General features: G+C 47.7%; 1 protein-coding gene across 2 annotated transcripts in view; it reads left to right on the top strand.

Moving 5' to 3' along the window:
- Positions 1-13,949, top strand: part of DPP9 (dipeptidyl peptidase 9) — a 49,272-nt gene extending 35,323 nt beyond the window's left edge. For both annotated transcript variants that reach the window (XM_035118412.3, XM_035118414.3), the window contains 8 exons: positions 700-852; positions 1,371-1,506; positions 3,597-3,742; positions 5,695-5,841; positions 7,699-7,851; positions 9,244-9,386; positions 10,663-10,774; positions 12,349-13,949. In XM_035118412.3, the coding sequence (XP_034974303.1) occupies positions 700-852; positions 1,371-1,506; positions 3,597-3,742; positions 5,695-5,841; positions 7,699-7,851; positions 9,244-9,386; positions 10,663-10,774; positions 12,349-12,441 (1,083 nt within the window). In that variant the 3' untranslated portion in view covers positions 12,442-13,949. The remainder of the gene's footprint in view (positions 1-699; positions 853-1,370; positions 1,507-3,596; positions 3,743-5,694; positions 5,842-7,698; positions 7,852-9,243; positions 9,387-10,662; positions 10,775-12,348) is intronic.
- Positions 13,950-17,001: the final 3,052 nt, after the last annotated feature.

Raw genomic sequence — 17,001 nt, forward strand, 5'->3', positions numbered from 1 at the left:
ACAAATACCCTTCTAGAGTATTTGTCTTCTGGTATGAATACACCAGATATGATATACAATATTATTTTGGACTTCCCTGTCTTCGACATTGTTTGGAGAGACCCCTACTGGTGGCTCCTTTGAAGCTTAAAGTATCTACTTGCGAAGAATTTTTAATCCAATATCCTTTGAGGGATGATATACCTGAAAACTACTGAGATTGTTTCAGGAGATTTAGCTGAAATTTTAAAAGTCAATTAAAAAAAAACTACTTAAGATGCTTACTGAGTCTTTTATATGTTTCATGTGCTTAATATGTCTGGATTGCCAATGTTTTGTGGATTTCTCTCTCTCTCTCTCTCTGTGATTTTATTGTTTAAATTATGCCAATAAAGGCTGGTTGAATGAGTGAGTGATCCTATGCATAACAGGAAGTAGTGCGGTGTAGTGGGTAGAGGGTTGGACTAAGTCCTGGGAGACCTAGATCCAAGTCCCCATTTGGGTGTGAAACTCACTGGGTGACCTTGGGCAAGCTGCTCACTTTCAGCCCAAACCACCTCACAGGTTTGTTGTGCGGATAACCCGGGAGAACTGTTGTGAGCGCCACCTTGACCGCCTTAGAGGAAGCGGGAATATAAATTTAAAACAAACAAACTGGCCAGTTGTATCCAGATCTTAAAGCAATTTTCCATTGTAGTCTCCCCCTCTCTCCCCCTACAGATTTGGGTGAATGAAGAAACCAAACTCGTCTACTTCCAGGGCACGAAGGATACCCCTCTAGAGCATCACCTCTACGTGGTCAGTTACGAGTCGCCCGGGGAGGTCGTGCGGCTCACCACCCTGGGCTTCTCCCACAGCTGTTCCATGAGCCAGGTCTGTCTCTCTAGGTCGCAGAATTCCTGTGTGCCTGGTTGGTTTCCTTTTTTTGAAAAAGGGAAGCAAATCTCTATTTTTTTTAAAAAAATCATTTTTATTAAGGATTTTCTTTGTTTACAAAGATAAGAGCAATGTCTCTCTTAAGATTTTTACAACTCAGTTTCGTTTGTTGAGACATTGGTGAGGGGAGGGGAAGGATAGTAGGTGGAGGGAGGGTGGGTTTTGTGGGGTGGGCTTTTTCTTGTCAGCAACGTTTGCATAGGTTCTCTGTTCGCTTGTTTTCCTTTGTTGGTGAGAGATGCTGGGGTTGGCCTAGGATCTGGTTGTTCCTTTGTGGTTAGCTGTAGCAAATCTCTTATTAGGAGGAGGCAGCTGTGAGGGCAGTGGGGTCCGTAATTCTCCTCGCCGAGATGACGACGACAACAACAACAAGAATAATAATATGTTGGGTAAACTGTAGGGCTGGTTGGAGTGTCTCCCGACCCACCTTGCCACTCTTCCTTGCCTCCCTGCAGAATTTCGACATGTTCATTAGTCACTACAGCAGTGTCAGCACCCCTCCCTGTGTCCACGTTTACAAGCTCAGTGGCCAAGAGGAAGACCCCCTCCACAAGCAGCCGAAATTCTGGGCCAGCATGATGGAAGCGGCCAGTGAGTAGATTTCTCTTGGCTTCCTGTCTCGTTCAAGGTGTAGTTCAAGCCTGGTTTCGATTTTATCTATTGCAGTTGCACTAAGGGCTTTTTCTGCGTCGTTCCACATTTTACGTTGGGGTTCGTTGTTGGAACGATAAATCTTAAAAGTGGGAAAAAACAACAACCAGCAAACCTGTCGAAAAGCCCAGGGTATTCAAGATACCACATTTTGCAGAATCTTGTACAGCGGAGCCTCGGTTGTTGAACGTAATCTGTTCCGGAAGAGTGTTCAACTTCCGAAACGTTTGACAACCGAGGCGCAATTGCCGGTCAGCAATCTCAGTGGAGGAACGCGCCCCGGAAGCCATTTGACTTCCGAGGCGCGTTCGGAAATGGAAGCATTCACTTCCGGGTTTTCAGCATTTGGGTTCTGAATTGTTCGGCTTCCGAGATGCTCAAAAACCAAGGTTCCACTGTATAGCCTTTTATTGAAAAGTATGTATGTATAAGTGTGTTTATACATCAGGGGTCGGCAATCTAAGGCCCTTGGGCCACAAGTGGTCCATGGGGGTCATTTAACCAGCCCATGGACCCCTGCCACCCGCTCGGTCGGCTCCCGAGCGCCGCAGCCAGTGGGAAGCTGCGCACGCCTCTGTGCCGGAAGGAGCGCCGGAAATAGCGTTTACGCATGCACGCACACACACACACAAACACACACTCCAGCCCACCATGGCGTCTGCGGGACTGTGAACCAACCCAAGCCACAAAAACTTTGCCAACCCCTGGTATACATGGAGTATGGGGGACCTGTCCTGTTACTTCTGGGGCAGTTTGCTCAACTTTGATCCCCACCCTGCACTCAGCTCTCACTTGTGGCTCCTGGAAGCTATAAGCAGGCGACAGCGGCCACAATCCTGGAATGGCTTTGACTGGCTAACTGAACCAGGCAAGGAGAGCTGATGGGTCTCAAACCCTCGCTGAGTTAGAGACTTCTGTGTGTGAAGATAGGCTCCAGCGGATGGAGCGGACGAGACCAGGAGTGAGTCCAGCGGTCAAGAAGGCAGTTTCTGCTTGTGCCGTAGAAGGAAGCGAGCGGCAGGTAGGGCTTGTGAACCTGGGAAGGGAGCCCATCAAGGAGAAGGAAAACTCTGGTCCTAAACCTCCGCTGCACTTGCCTCTGTAATCATTTGTGAGAAAGGCTTTGGGAGTAAATTTGGAGGAAAAACCTACCCACTGCCTCGCGGGATTTCTTTGGGAGAAGAAAAGGCCAAAGAGGAAACTGCACAAATCTGGGCGGCGCCTTGTCCTCCTCCTTCCGGCAACTCCTGCAGCCAAGCTGGTGCCGAAACGTTTTGCTCTGCTTCCCTTTGGGCCACTTCAGCAAGGGTGTGGTGATGGTTCTTGTCGCCTGGGCAGCCCAGGACCTCCAGACACACTGCCCAGACTTGTGGGGAGGTCACTTCAGTGCTGCTCACACGGCGGTTTGACTTCACCCCTGGAGGTGCACTCCATTGTCTCACAGTGAAGCTGTGTTAAGCTCTTTGGGACACAGCATGGAGTTGGAGCTTGGCCCAAAGCTGGACCCCTCCCAAGCCTACCCTTCCCATTTCACTTTTGAGTGGCCGTTTGTGTGTAATAACAGAGAACAATTGCCCCCCCTTTGACTTGGAGACCCAGTAAAATCACTCTCATGGGGTACCCTGGGTGGTTTGTTTTTTCTCCACTGCAGAACACAAAATCTGATTTTTCAGTTATTAGTATTGTCATTACTTTTAAAAAATATATATACAGAATATATATACAGTACAGTGGTACCTTGCAAGACGAATGCCTCACGCAACAAAAAACTCGCAAGACGAAAGCGTTTTGCGATGTTTTCGGCGCTTCGCAAGACGGATGTTTTTCGGCGGTTTTTGTTTTGTTTTGCTACGGCAAACCGCGCTTCGCAATTACCGCAAGATGAAGCGACTCGCGGAACGAATTACTTTCGTCTTGCGAGGCACCACTGTATATGCCTTTATGCAGTCAAATGGGTGTTTGGCAAGATTCCATGACAGTGCACCACCCATATATTGGGTGACTCTTACCTGCCCTTGGCTTTTATGCAGGCTGCCCCACTGATTACATCCCCCCGGAGATCTTCCACTTCCGCACACAGTCGGACGTCGAGTTGTATGGGATGGTGTACAAACCTCACGACCTCCAGCCTGGGAAGAAGCATCCCACTGTGCTTTTTGTCTACGGAGGGCCTCAGGTAGGCTGGCTGCTGAGCTGGAGCCAAGGAGCACGGGTGGGGGCGTCATCAGAAGCCGCCTCTGAGCCGTCGAGCGGAGTGTTGTCCACACCGGCTCCAGGGTTTCAAACTGGCTTTTCTCTCCCAGCCCATCTAGGGTTACCAGGGATTGAATCTGGGACCGCCTGCTTGCATAGCAGCAGATAGATGCTCTATATTCACTGAGCTACAGCTTCCCCAGAGTCAGCCTGTTTTGAGTTGCAAGGTGGCATGTTGTGACATAGAGCAAAGTAAGGCTTAGAGGGGCTTGGGGGTTGAGCACTGTTTGCACACAGAGCTTTGCCGCTGATTGTACTCACACTTCAGAGGTAAAGGTAAAGGGCCCCCTGACCATCAGGAACAGTCGTGTCCGACTCTGGGGTTGCGGCACTCATCTCGCTCTATAGGCCGAGGGAGCCGGCGTTTGTCCACAGACAGCTTCCGGGTCATGTGGCCAGCATGACAAAGCTGCTTCTGGCGAACCAGAGCAGCGCACGGAAACGCCGTTTACCTTCCCGCCGGAGCGGTTCCTATTTATCTACTTGCACTTTGACATGCTTTCGAACTGCTAGGTTGGCAGGAGCTGGGACCGAGCAACGGGAGCTCACCCCATTGCAGGGATTCGAACCGCCGACCTTCTGATCAGCAAGCCCTAGACTCTGTGGTTTAACCCACAGCGCCACCTGGGTCCCTGGAGACGCTGGCCAATTCTGGCTCCCATAATATGCTTTTTTTCCAGACCAAGGTGCCCAGAGTGGCATACAACTAGAGATGGGAAGGCCTGGGGAAAAAAACCTGGAAAAATTGAAAAACAACAGGTTTTTTCCAAAGCCTTTTTTTAAAAAAAAAAATTTAAGAAGAAGAAAAACCCGTTTGATATAGTTTGAATCTTCCACACACCTTTTTTTTTCAATTTCCCCAGGAAAAAAAATGGCTTTGGAATAAAATTTTCCAGTTTTTTTCCAGGTCTTCTCATCTCTACGTACAACCCATTTAAAAGCAGAATGGCCATTTTTTATAAAGTGCCTAAAGTTTCCCAAGCGCTGTGTACAGATTAAAACATAGCAGTCTCTGATGGCAGGCTTACAGTCTTAAGGGGAGGGGGAGGAGGAAAGCAAGCAACAGCGGTACCTTGGAGTGACAAAGTTATCGCTCGAATGCAGACATTTCCAAGAGGAGGAGCTAAATGGAGTTCTTGAGCTTTTTTTAGGGTTGAGGTTGTTTAGGTTGTTTTTTTTAGGATTTTCCCCAGGAAATAAGCTGCCACAGGGGCCGGATTAAACCGACTGGAGGACCGGATTAGGCCCCCGAAACGGACTTTGGACATGCCTGGTCTACTCTTAACCTCCTGCAGTGCAGTTGTTTCATTCAGGGATCGAACCTGCAACCATGGCATTGTCAGAACCACGCTCTAACCAACTGAGCTATCCAGCTACCCCTTGGGACCAGTAGCTGGGAACGCTTAAGTGGGGATGTCATAGAATCATAGAGTTGGAAGAGACCACAAGGGCCATCCAGTCCAACCCCCTGCCAAGCAGGAAACACCATCAAAGTATTTTTGACATATGGTTGTCAAGCCTCTGCTTAAAGACCTCCAAAGAAGGAGACTCCACCACACTCCTTGGCAGCAAATTCCACTGCCGAACAGCTCTTACTGTCAGGAAGTGCGCTGTGGCTTTCTTTACGTGACCTGCTTGGGGCCATCGAGTTGTGGCTACTGCGTCAACCAGAATGCCCAGACGAGGCAGGCCTTTAGCCAGATCAAGCAACGAGGCTCTCAGTGATGCATTGTGGGACACGGCAGGTTTTCTTGGGTGGAACGAAAAGCAGGGCGGCACTCGCTGGCACTCACAAATGCAGCCGCGGAATGATGAGCGCGAGTCGTGTGCAGAGGCATTTTCCCCACCCCTTTCCTAACTTTCCCCACCTCCCAGGTCCAGCTAGTGAATAACTCCTTCAAAGGCATCAAGTACCTGAGGCTCAACACGCTCGCTTCTCTTGGCTATGCCGTGGTGGTGATAGACGGCCGGGGGTCCTGCCAGAGAGGCCTTAAATTTGAGGGGGCTCTGAAGAACCAGATGGTAAGTCCTCAGTTTGCCTTGTACAGGTGAAACTCGGGAAATTGGAATATCGTCGAAAAGTGCATTCATTTCAGTAATGCAACTTATTGTTTGTTATTTTTCTTTTAATTTTTACAAATGCTTTCTTTCGGAAATTCCACAGTAATAAAACAAATAGTTACAATTAATACAAAAATAAACATCGCTATTACATTTCATTAATTCCATTCCATTTATAATTGACCCGCCTAACAAATAATTACAATTACAACAAATATCTTGCTTTGCGTGTCCTGCATCTATCTCATATATTGGTTTCACCTTTTAAGTTGCATTACTGAAATAAATGCACTTTTCGACGATATTCTAATTTTCTGAGTTTCACCTATATGTAAGAAAACCATTACGAAGCAATAAACAGCTTTTTTTGGGGGGGGGGGTGACACACCGCTTCAGATACCTAAAAATTAATAGGGATTACTCAAAAAGCTGTTGGATGTGCCAAAAGGAGATGGGAGGGGGTTTTGGGGGGGTTGTCTATATGTATAGTGGAGGTATGTGCAGAAGCTAGGAAACAGGAAAAAAAATAATTGCTGCTTAAGCTATGAAAGTCCACTGTTGTGTTTCTGCATAGGAAAGACCGCACGCTACAAATCATTCATTTCATATATTAATTTCGCATGTGAAGGCAAAATTCTGTGCTTGTGGCCGATATGTGAAAGACACGATTCACTTCCTGTCAATCTGCCCTTTATACAGTGATCTGAGGGAAGAGAGACATTTCTAACAAGGCTTGCTGACATATGGAAACAGGAATGCCCTGGTAGAAATGGTTGTGTTTCTTCTGAGCGACACTGATGGCCTTTGTGGCACATAAAGTGGCCCTCTTTGCACTTGCCGTGAAAAAGATTAGTGAAGGGAGAGTTAGGGAAAATACTGCTGCGAATTGTTTTGGCAACTTAGAGGTTTAATCAGATTTTTTTCCCTTCCTGGTTCTTCTGTCAGTGCTTCCCAAACTTTTTCAGTCCTTTGCCCCCTTAGATCCATAAATTCATATAAACTCATATGCTCCCCACCCTATAAAAAAGCATTATTCAGAACTGTGGTTTGTAGAACCCACTAAGGAAGGTAATAACACAATAACACTCAAAACAGTAACGATTTATTGCACGTTTATTCAGAATCCAATTAGAAGCCTTTAGTTTAATTCAGCAAAACTGAAGAACCTGATTCAGTGATAACAGATTTTCACAGTCTGAAGGTCATTATCACCTTCTGTGCCTCTTTGCCCCCCCCCAAGTAATCCCATTGCCCCCCACTTTTGGAACCACTGCTTTATGTCAGGGGTGGCCAGCTCTCAAGAGACTGCGATCTACTTTCAGAATTTAAAAATGGCAGTGATCTACCTCCTTTTCTTGGGAAGGAAAGCCCCATTTGGGGGGGGGGGTCAGCTCAAAGTTATTGAGCCTTTTTTAGGGGGGAGTTCAGTTTTTGGGGGGGTTAAAGGCAAGGGACAGAGGAGGGGTAAACTTACTCATGAAAAGATCACTATGGATCAAAACAGCAGCACAGAAAGCTCCGTCTTCCCTTCCAGATCATACAACAATGGAGGGTGGGGTAGGAGTCAGTTTTAGCGGTGCTAAGGAAAGGGAGCCAGAGATTGACTGCGATCCACCAAAACCTCACGGGCATCTACCGGTAGATCGCAATAGACCTGTTGAACATCCCTGCTTTATGTTATTGATGTTACCTTACAATGTACCTAAGTGTAAGTCAGCAAACTGAATGAATGAATGAATTTACAGAGCGTGTAAATGAGCCAGCTATCCCCAAATGAGCAGGTAGCTCTCACTTCCCTCCTTTGCCACCCGCTTCTAGGGCCAGGTGGAGATCGAGGACCAGGTGGAAGGCTTGCATTACGTAGCAGAGAAATACGGGTTCATCGACCTCAGCCGCGTCGCCATCCATGGCTGGTCTTACGGGGGCTTCCTCTCCCTCATGGGGCTCATCTGCAAACCTCACATCTTCAAGGCAAGTTTGGAGTTTGCTGCCGCCTGTGCCAGGGTGGTTAGGGTGGGCAGCCAATACGTTGCGCTCCGTGCCAGTCCTAGGTGGCGTGCGGGGAAGCCTGTGTCCTTTGGAATCCCTGCTGCCATCAGGGAGCATGAAAGTGTGTAGTCCTATCAACATCCGGAGAGCCACTGGTTCCCTCTCTGTGCTGAAGGTAGAGTGAAGACTCAGACCCAAATGATCTGCTCCCAGTTCTGCAGGGGAGTAGATCTCACTGTACGATCAACTCCTTTTGCCCTAAGCTTTTAAAAATAAAGAAGCCAACCTTGTGTGATTCCACGAGATCACAGAAAGCCTGCCAACAAAAAAAAAAAAACAAACCCAGGAGTCTACACAGGACTTGTCTTCTTGTGAAATGCAGCTGTATGTATGCAGAGATTTGCTCTCCCCAAGGAGACTCGCCTGGCGCCTTCATTACAAATCTTTAGGCACTTGGTGTAATTAAGGAATATTGGGGAACTATATATAATGAATCGAAGAAGATGCTTAAGAAAGCTTTTCGCAAATCACCTGAGATTTTCCTCTTGGGGTTGGTAACAACAGAGGTCCCCCCCAAAAAAAACAAAAGAGTTGACTACTACATGCCACTGCCGCAGCTAGAACCTTATTGGCACAAAGGTGGAGATCAAGTCTAGTACCTACTAAGGAAGATTAACATGTTTGAATATGCTGAACTGACTGGTCTGACGAACAGGATAAGAGAAAACGAAGATAAGGAATATAAGGGGGAATGGATAGTGTCTATGGACTATTTCAGGAACCGGTATAGACAGGTACATAACTTAGCATGTCTCTTGCAAATCCAGCAGAGTTGAAGTAGAGTTTTTAATAGATAGCAAATTGGATGATTAAAAAGATGTGGATTACGTGGAGTAGTAGAAAAGCAAAGGAACCAGGAAAAGGGTGGAAGGGAACTCATTTGGTATGAAGTTGTAAGAGCGGAAGGAGAGGAGGGTTAAATTTTCTACCTGTTTTTGAAAATGCAAATAAAAAATTATAAAAGCGAACAAATCTTTAGGCACCAGCTGAAAACATTTCTCCCAGGCCTTTGGCTGATTCAGGGATCTGTGGCCTTTTAATCCGGGCTGCTGCTGGTGGTGGTATTGTTTCGTTTTGTTACTACGTTACATATTCTATGATTTCATAATATAAACCACCCTAAGATTATTGGATCTTTATATAAAATCAATAAATTTTGCAAGTCGCGGAATGAATTTTGCAAGTTGCGGAATGAATTTTGCAGATTGCAGAATCTGGCTTCCTCAGGCAGCTTAATGGCAGGAGGGGGGGAGAGAGAAGCGTTGGATTGCCTGTCAGCCCTGAGCGTAACGGCAGCCTTCAATATCCCTCCAGGTTGCTATCGCAGGGGCCCCCGTCACGGTCTGGATGGCGTACGATACTGGATACACCGAACGGTACATGGATGTCCCAGAGAACAACCAGCAAGGCTACGAAGCAGGCTCTGTGGCGCTGCATGTAGAGAAGCTCCCCAATGAGTAAGGGTTGTGGGGCAGCGGTGCTGGTGGGCGGCGGGGGCAGAGCAGAGAGTGTGTTGTCCATCAGCCTGGTCCCAGCTAGCACAGACCCTCCCGGGCTGAGAGGGGCAGCAGCAGTCGGCCATGCATTTTCGTATGTTCTGGAGGGATCCGGGGGGGGGGGTCACTAAGGTCAGCGAGGCAACTTAGGGGGCCTCAAATGCATGCTCTCTTGACATTCCTCAGGTGAAAATAGGGACATTATATTCTACATAAGCAATAGAATAGAGCAGGGGTGTCCAGCAGGTCGATTGGGAGGCGGGCTCCGTTTCCTTTGTGGTGGCATAAGAGCATCCGGCCCCTTGCCCCGCCCTCCATTTTAGCATAATCGCTGGAACAGAAGACGCGAGTTTTCGCTGTGAGGCAGATTGTTTTTCTAGTGATCTTTTGGTGAGCGACTTTTCCACTTTCCCTTTACTCCATTTTGACATTCCCCCTCTCCTATGGCCAGGGAGAGCCAGTGTGGTGTAGTGGCTAAGAGCGGTAGATTTGTAATCTGGGGAACCGGGTTCATGTCTCCGCTCTTCCACATGCAGCTGCTGGGTGACCTTGGGCTCATCACACTTCTTTGAAGTCTCTCAGCCCCACTCACCTCACAGAGTGTTTGTTGTGGGGGAGGAAGGGAAAGGAGATTGTTAGCCGCTTTGAGACTCCTTCGGGTAGTGATGAAGCGGGATATCAAATCCAAACGCTTCTCTTCTTCTCTTCTATGCCCCACAAATAACCCAGAGATGCATTTTAAATAAAAGAGCTCATGTAAAAACATGCTGATTCCCGGACTGTCTGCGGGCCGGATTTAGAAGGCGATTGGGCCACATCCGGCCCCCGGACTTTAGTTTGGGGACCCCTGCTGTGAGTAGATCACAGTTGGACCCCCCTGTAATAGAGTGTCCTTATTTTCATCTGAGGAATATTGGACTGTATGGAACAGAATTCCAGACTTTCTTCTTCTGGGCTGCCATGTCAACTGCTTGTTTGGAAATTTTTGGGAAAGCTGGAGAGTTTGGGGGGTTGTTTTTAAAAAACAAATAGTGGTGGGTGGGGTGGGGTGGATTGTCTAAAGTGGGGCAAAGGTTCAAAAAATCACGGCATGATTTTTGCTTGCTGGTCACTTTGTGTCCATCAGCCTGGTCATAGAACGCTCAAGTGGTCCAAACTCCTCTCTGCCTTGAACAGCCGCAAACACTCATGCCCAGGATGGCTCTCACGTCCAGTATTTTCCTTGCCTTCCTTCTAGGCCCAATCGCCTGCTGATCCTCCATGGATTTCTGGATGAAAACGTGCACTTTTTCCACACCAATTTCCTGATCTCCCAGCTGATCCGAGCTGGGAAACCTTATCAACTACAGGTGGGTCGAGCTGACAAACCATCCAGCCCATCCCTTTCCTCTTGGGCTGGGCTTGAGGTGGGGTCATTCTCTCCTGGCCTGGCCTACCTTGCAGGGTTGTTTTGAATAAAATGTGGGAGGAGGGTGGAGACGTGGGCAGGGCAGGGCACTCTTTGCCCCCTTGAGCTCCTTAGAGGAAAGGCGGGGTCTAAATTCACTAAATGGTACAGTGGAACCTTAGTTTTCGAACTGCTGAACGATTCAGAAGCTGAACGCTGAAAACCCGGAAGTAACTGCTCTGGTTTTGGAACGATTTTCGGAAGCCGAACATGCTACGCGGCTTCCGTTTTGAGTTTCCCTATTGTATTGAGGCTTCCGCTTTCAGTTCAGCTTTCGAACGTTTCAGAAGTCGAACTGTCTTCTGGAACGGATTACATTCAAAAACCGAGGTTCCACTGTTTTTCTGATTCTGCTCTGGGAAATTTATTTACAGTATTGGATACATGGGCGGGGTATAAATAATTTATTATTATTATTATTATTATTATTATTATTATTATTATTATTACATGGAATGTGCAGATTTCAGCTGATACATGCATATTCCCCTGAGGCCTGTCAGAGTTTATGCGTATTCATGGGGAAATCAGTTTATGATGTGCAGTCCATTTTCAACCCCAGAGTGGGGGACAGACTGATAAAAATAAATAAGGGGGAAATTAATACCCAAAATCATATTAACTGGACCAAGAAACCGAATGATTCTGTCTCAAGATAAACAAGCCAAAATTACAACAGCATGAATCCAGCTACCCACTCATTCGGTTATCCAAACATAAAAAATTATGCCCATACCTTGCCATATTATTATTTTTAAGATATATATATATATATATATATATATATATATATATATATATATATATATATATATATATATATATATATAACACCTTCATCCACAAGGTGGATTACAACTTAAAAAACACAAAATTCATACCATAATAAACAAAAACAATGCCCCCTTAGTTTCAAAGGCCATAGATTGTTTGTTTTTGCTTGGCGGATAAATATATGTAACAAAGGCGCCAGGCGAGCCTCCCTGGAGAGAGCATTCCACAAACGGAGCCACTGCAGAAAAGGCCCTGTTGTGAATGAGGCACATGGAGAAGGGCCTCAGATGATGAACGCAGCGTCCAGGTCTGTTCACATGGGAATATGGATTTAGATATCGGGAACAGCTAGAGTTTGCCCACTTCCTTACTTCCTTGCTTCTTTCTGCTTTGCTGGTTGGCGGCAGCCATTTTCAGGCAGAATCCATAGAGGGAGGGGGGAGCAGTGATTGGACAGATCAGAGGGCAGGAGCAACCGGACAAATTGCAGGTTAGAAACGTTCCCATGGGAATCGGTGGAAATTGTGGGCTCGTCGTGTGAACGCTTGCACCCCTACAATGCTGTGATTATATGTGCTTTTTCCGTGAGGCCCAGTGAATGTGTACAGCTCAAAGTGACCACTCAACCTACATTTTCCCTAAGGAGGTCCAGAAGCTTCTCATCTCTTCCTGTCTCTCCTCCCCCCCCTTTCTTGTGTGCAGATCTACCCCAACGAGCGACACAGTATTCGCTGCCCTGAGTCTGGGGAGCACTACGAAATCACGTTGCTGCACTTTCTTCAAGAATACCTCTGAGGACAGGGCTGGGGGGTGGGGAACGGCACGGTGTGGGGCGTGGACAGGGGCTGCTGCCTCCCTGCCCACCCGCAAATCGACGTAGATGCTGAAGACTCGCTCCTCCTCTGGCCTCCTTTTTGCCCCAACCTCTCCCCGCCCCCAGCAGCCTCCCGAGACCCAGAGCACCCATCCGTGTTTCCCTCCCTGGGCCCTGAACTCACGAGGGGAGCTGAGACCCCTCACCCCCTGCCCAACTGGATTGGCACTGCTCTGCCTTGTTCCTCCAGATTCTCTTTTAACGTTTTCCTTCCCTCTCTCTCCCTCTCTCTCTCTCCCCTCCCCAGGACCCCTTCTCTGTTTTGCTGCTACTTTTTGGGCCGGGCAGAAAAGTCAAGCACTCCCCTGTCCTCGTGCCCCCCTCCGACATCTCCAGTACTGTCTGTGTTCCTCTTAAACTCCCCCCTCTTCTCTCCTTTCCTCTCTCCACTGACTCCCGCAGCAGAGATTTTCTGGGGCTCGGAAACAGACGAGCGCTTGGTGCTGTGCTGCCAAGCGGGGTGAGGGTGAGGCTGGGGGGGGGTGAGGAAGAGAACTAATGGACCAGGGGGAGAGACTGGTTCTGACGATGCCTCTATCCTTGGTGCTGTGGCTTCCTGGCTGTGTTTTGTGGCAAATTCAGGCTCTCGGAAGGATTGGGCAGGTGTGTGTTTGGGCTCCCCACTTAGAAGGCTTTGCTGTTTTGACTTCTCTACGTAACCCCCGCATCATTTCCCCATCTCAAACAAAACTCTTCTTTCCCCTAAGGCAACCGTGTCCAGAAACTGCAGTCACTTCTGGGTGGAAAAGGTGGGGTGGGTGGGTGGGTTAGGGGTGTTTTGTTTTGTTTTTGCATTGCCAGATTTATTTATGCAAATACGGCTCCCTCTGTGTCCATTCCCTCCGGCTTAGGCACTGCTCCCCTGTCTCGCCAACCCATCTTCTCCGCATCCTAAGCCCTGAGCTTCCAGCCTCCAACCCCACAGGCGTGCTCAGTTCTCTGCGGGTCAGCGACTGGATCCCTCCACCCATCATCCCCTCTTCTAGCAAAACCTCTTGCCCATTGGTTCCACTTCTCCCCCCGCCCCATAACCCACCTCCGCTGGTCTTAGGGCATCCCCGCAACACAAATTGAACCGCAATTTGGGGTGGTTTATAAAGAAAGGCGGGGGCACCCGTGTGCCAGGGTTCGCCGCAACTTACGCCTCATGGGAGAACCCCCCCCCCTCGCCTGCTTGCTCACACCCTCTGGGCTCTCTCCCGCCCCCCCCCAAACACGCATTCTTGCCTCTCAGGGGTGGGGCAGAATTTCAAGGGAGGAGAAACTTGCCTAAAACGAAACGAAAACCCACGAACCACAAACGACTTGCTCCCCAAGTATCTTTAAGTGCGTATTATGAAAAGAAAATATTTTTATGGATTCTTATTCTTTTATAATTATGAGGTGTAACATGTAGTGACTCATTAAAATATTGGAAATTGGCACAGCGCTTCTCTCCTGGCCTGGTGTGGTTTTGTTTTCCCCCCTGTTGGCTGCAGGCAAAGGGGCGTACGTTTAGAAGGGCATGCCAGCTTGCCAGTACCATTTCTGGCTTTTGAACACTGCATGCCTTTCTCTGGGGCATAGGAACTTTGCAAGCCGCCCTATGCGAAGCCAGACCATTGGTCCATCTAGCTCAGTGGTGTCTGCACTGACTGGCAGCAGCTCTACGACAGTTCAGGCAGGAGACATTCCCAAACCTACCTGGAAATGCTGTCAGGATTTGAACGTGGGACCTTCTCCTTGCACGGCAGATGCTCTGTCCCTGAGCTCTGTCCCTTACCCAAACATCTTTTGCTCCCTTACCTTTTCCTTTAAAAAAGAAAAGAAAAGAAGAACCCCACACATTACAAAGCATTTCCTTCATCACCAAAGGATGGAAGCAGTGACAATATCTAGGATTTCTAAAAGCACCACAGTTGTTATCCTAATTTAAGTAATTGGCAAGCCTTGTTAACGTTCTTCATTCCCATTTCAAGTACAAACTTGTTTTTATATGTGTTGGAAGCTGCCTAAAGTGGTTGGGGCAACCCAGCCAGATGGGTGGGGTATTATTATTATTAGTAATAATAATAATTGCAATAAAAATATATTCATATAAACTAGTACCGGTAGCAGACAAAATAGCATGAGGTTTTTTTTTAATGGAAACCAAAACACAGATCTGTAAAACACGTTTTACAAATAGCAAGAAATATAGGAAAAATTGGCAGCAATGAAAGATTATTAATAATTTAATTAATTATTTATTTATACCCCGCCCTCCCCAGTCAAAAACCGGGCTCAGGGCGGCTCACACCAACAGAATTACAATAAAACATAAAAACAATTAAAATACAGTATTAAAATTTAAAGTGCAGCCTCATTTCAAGTACAGTAGTACCTCGGGTTACGAACACGATCGCGGTTCGTAACCCGAAAAGGTCACAAACCGAGTGTCATTTCTGCGCATGCGCAAAGCGCGCGCGTGCCGAAAACACTTCCGGGGTTGCGGAGTTCGTAACCGAAACTGTTCGCAACCTGAGCGGGGCGTAAACCGAGGTACGACTGTAGTCCATAAATCCAAGCCATGAGGGAGGAAAACACAGGGGTCAGGCTGAGTCTAACCAACAAGCCCCTAAATGGTCCCTGCATGGTTGCTGGCCTTCAAAACTTGGATTTCTGTCCTTGTAACAATCTTTAGCCACCAGTACTGTCAGTATTTTTCTTCGAAGGGAATGAGTTTTGCCACATGCATTGGCTTACCACATTTCTAGCCCATCATTCACCCAAAGGCAACAGGGTGGAAATGCACAACATTGAAATCAATAATATTAGGCTTAGCTAGACCCAGAGTCGGACGGCTGGCGGGTTTAGTGGGGTGTTTCTGGGTCCTGCCTACACCAGCATCTCCACCAGAGTCTCACCATGATGTACCTATCCACATATCCTCCGTATGGGGGTGGCAAGAACACAGCATGTTGAAATCCCTCTCCCAACCTCTGATTATGGGGTCTGGGTGCTCCTTTCAGAGTTGTGAGAACCAAGCCTTGCAAGGAACAGTTGTGGGCCTTGGAGAAGAGACCAAATAGTGACATGAGAGCCACCTTCAAATATCTGAAGGTTATCGCATGGAAGATGGCGCAAACTGGTTTGCTGCTGCTGTTCTGGGGTGGGCAAGGGGTTAAACCGAATCCAAAGGTTTCAAATCGCAAGAACGGAGATTGTAACAAAATCTTAGGAGGAACCCTGCTGGAGGTAAGAGCTATTGGACAGTGGAAGGGTCTGCAGGATATTTGCAATGTGCTCGAACCAACAGTGCATGTTTGCTTGATAGGCAGAAATAGGAGCTGAAGCTCATTTGCTAGAGGGAACTCGGAGCCACTTCCTTTGCGCTGTGACGGGCAGGGTGTAGCCAGAGACAATCTCGCCTTGCTGGTCGCTTGCTCTTTGCCCTCATTCCAGCAATGTAGAACACCACCTATGTCTGAGGCTCCATCTTAAAATAGATTAAAGCAGGGGTCAGCAAACTTTTTCAGCAGGGGGGCCGGTCCACTGTCCCTCAGACCTTGGGGGGGGCAGACTATATGGGGGGGGGGGTGAACGAATTCCTATGCCCCACAAATAACCCAGAGATGCATTTTAAATAAAAGGACACATTCTACTCATGTAAAAACGCTGACTCCCGGACCGTCCGCGGGCCGGATTTAGAAGGCGATTGGGCTGATTCAGCCCCTGGGCCTTAGTTTGCCTGGAAACTGTATATTTCATTATGAATCGCCCTGTATTATATTATATTGGTGTCCAATCACTGCATTACTATAGGATATTTCATTTCAATCAATCAAATCTTTATTACGGTAGTAGACCAGCATTCAGTAGGGTGTGGTACAGTAAAGAGGCTGGTAAAATGCGGGCTAGACCAATGTTTCCCAATGTTGGGTCTTCAGCTATTTCCGGACTACAACTCCCATCATCCCTTGCTAGCTAGACCAGTGGTCAGGGATGGTGGGAATTGTAGTCCGAAAACAGCTGGAGACCCAAGGTTGGAAAACACAGGGCTAGACAATGCTACCATTCAGTGGATTTGTAACTGGCTGGCTGACCGAACCCAAAGGGTGTTCATCAATGGCTCCTCCTCATCCTGGAGAGAAGTGACTAGTGGGGTGCCACAGGGTTCAGTCTTGGGCCCAGTCTTATTCAACATCTTTATCAGTGACTTGGATTGGCTTGAGGGCATCCTGAGCAAGTTTGCAGATGACACCAAATTGGGAGGGGTGGCTAATACCCCAGAGGACAGGATCACACTTCACAATGACCTTAACAGATTAGACAACTGGGCCCAAAGCAAACAAGATGAATTTTAACAGGGAGAAATGTCAAGTACTACACTTGGGCAAAAAAAATGAAAGGCACAAATACAGGATGGGTGACACCTGGCTTGAGAGCAGTACAGGTGAAAAGGATCTAGGAGTCTTGGTAGACCACAAACTTGACATGAGAGTCGGACACGACTAAATGAC

The sequence above is a fragment of the Zootoca vivipara genome, chromosome 6 (assembly GCF_965207765.1).
Source record: "Zootoca vivipara chromosome 6, rZooViv2.hap1.1, whole genome shotgun sequence".
Taxonomy (NCBI): Eukaryota; Metazoa; Chordata; class Lepidosauria; order Squamata; family Lacertidae; genus Zootoca; species Zootoca vivipara.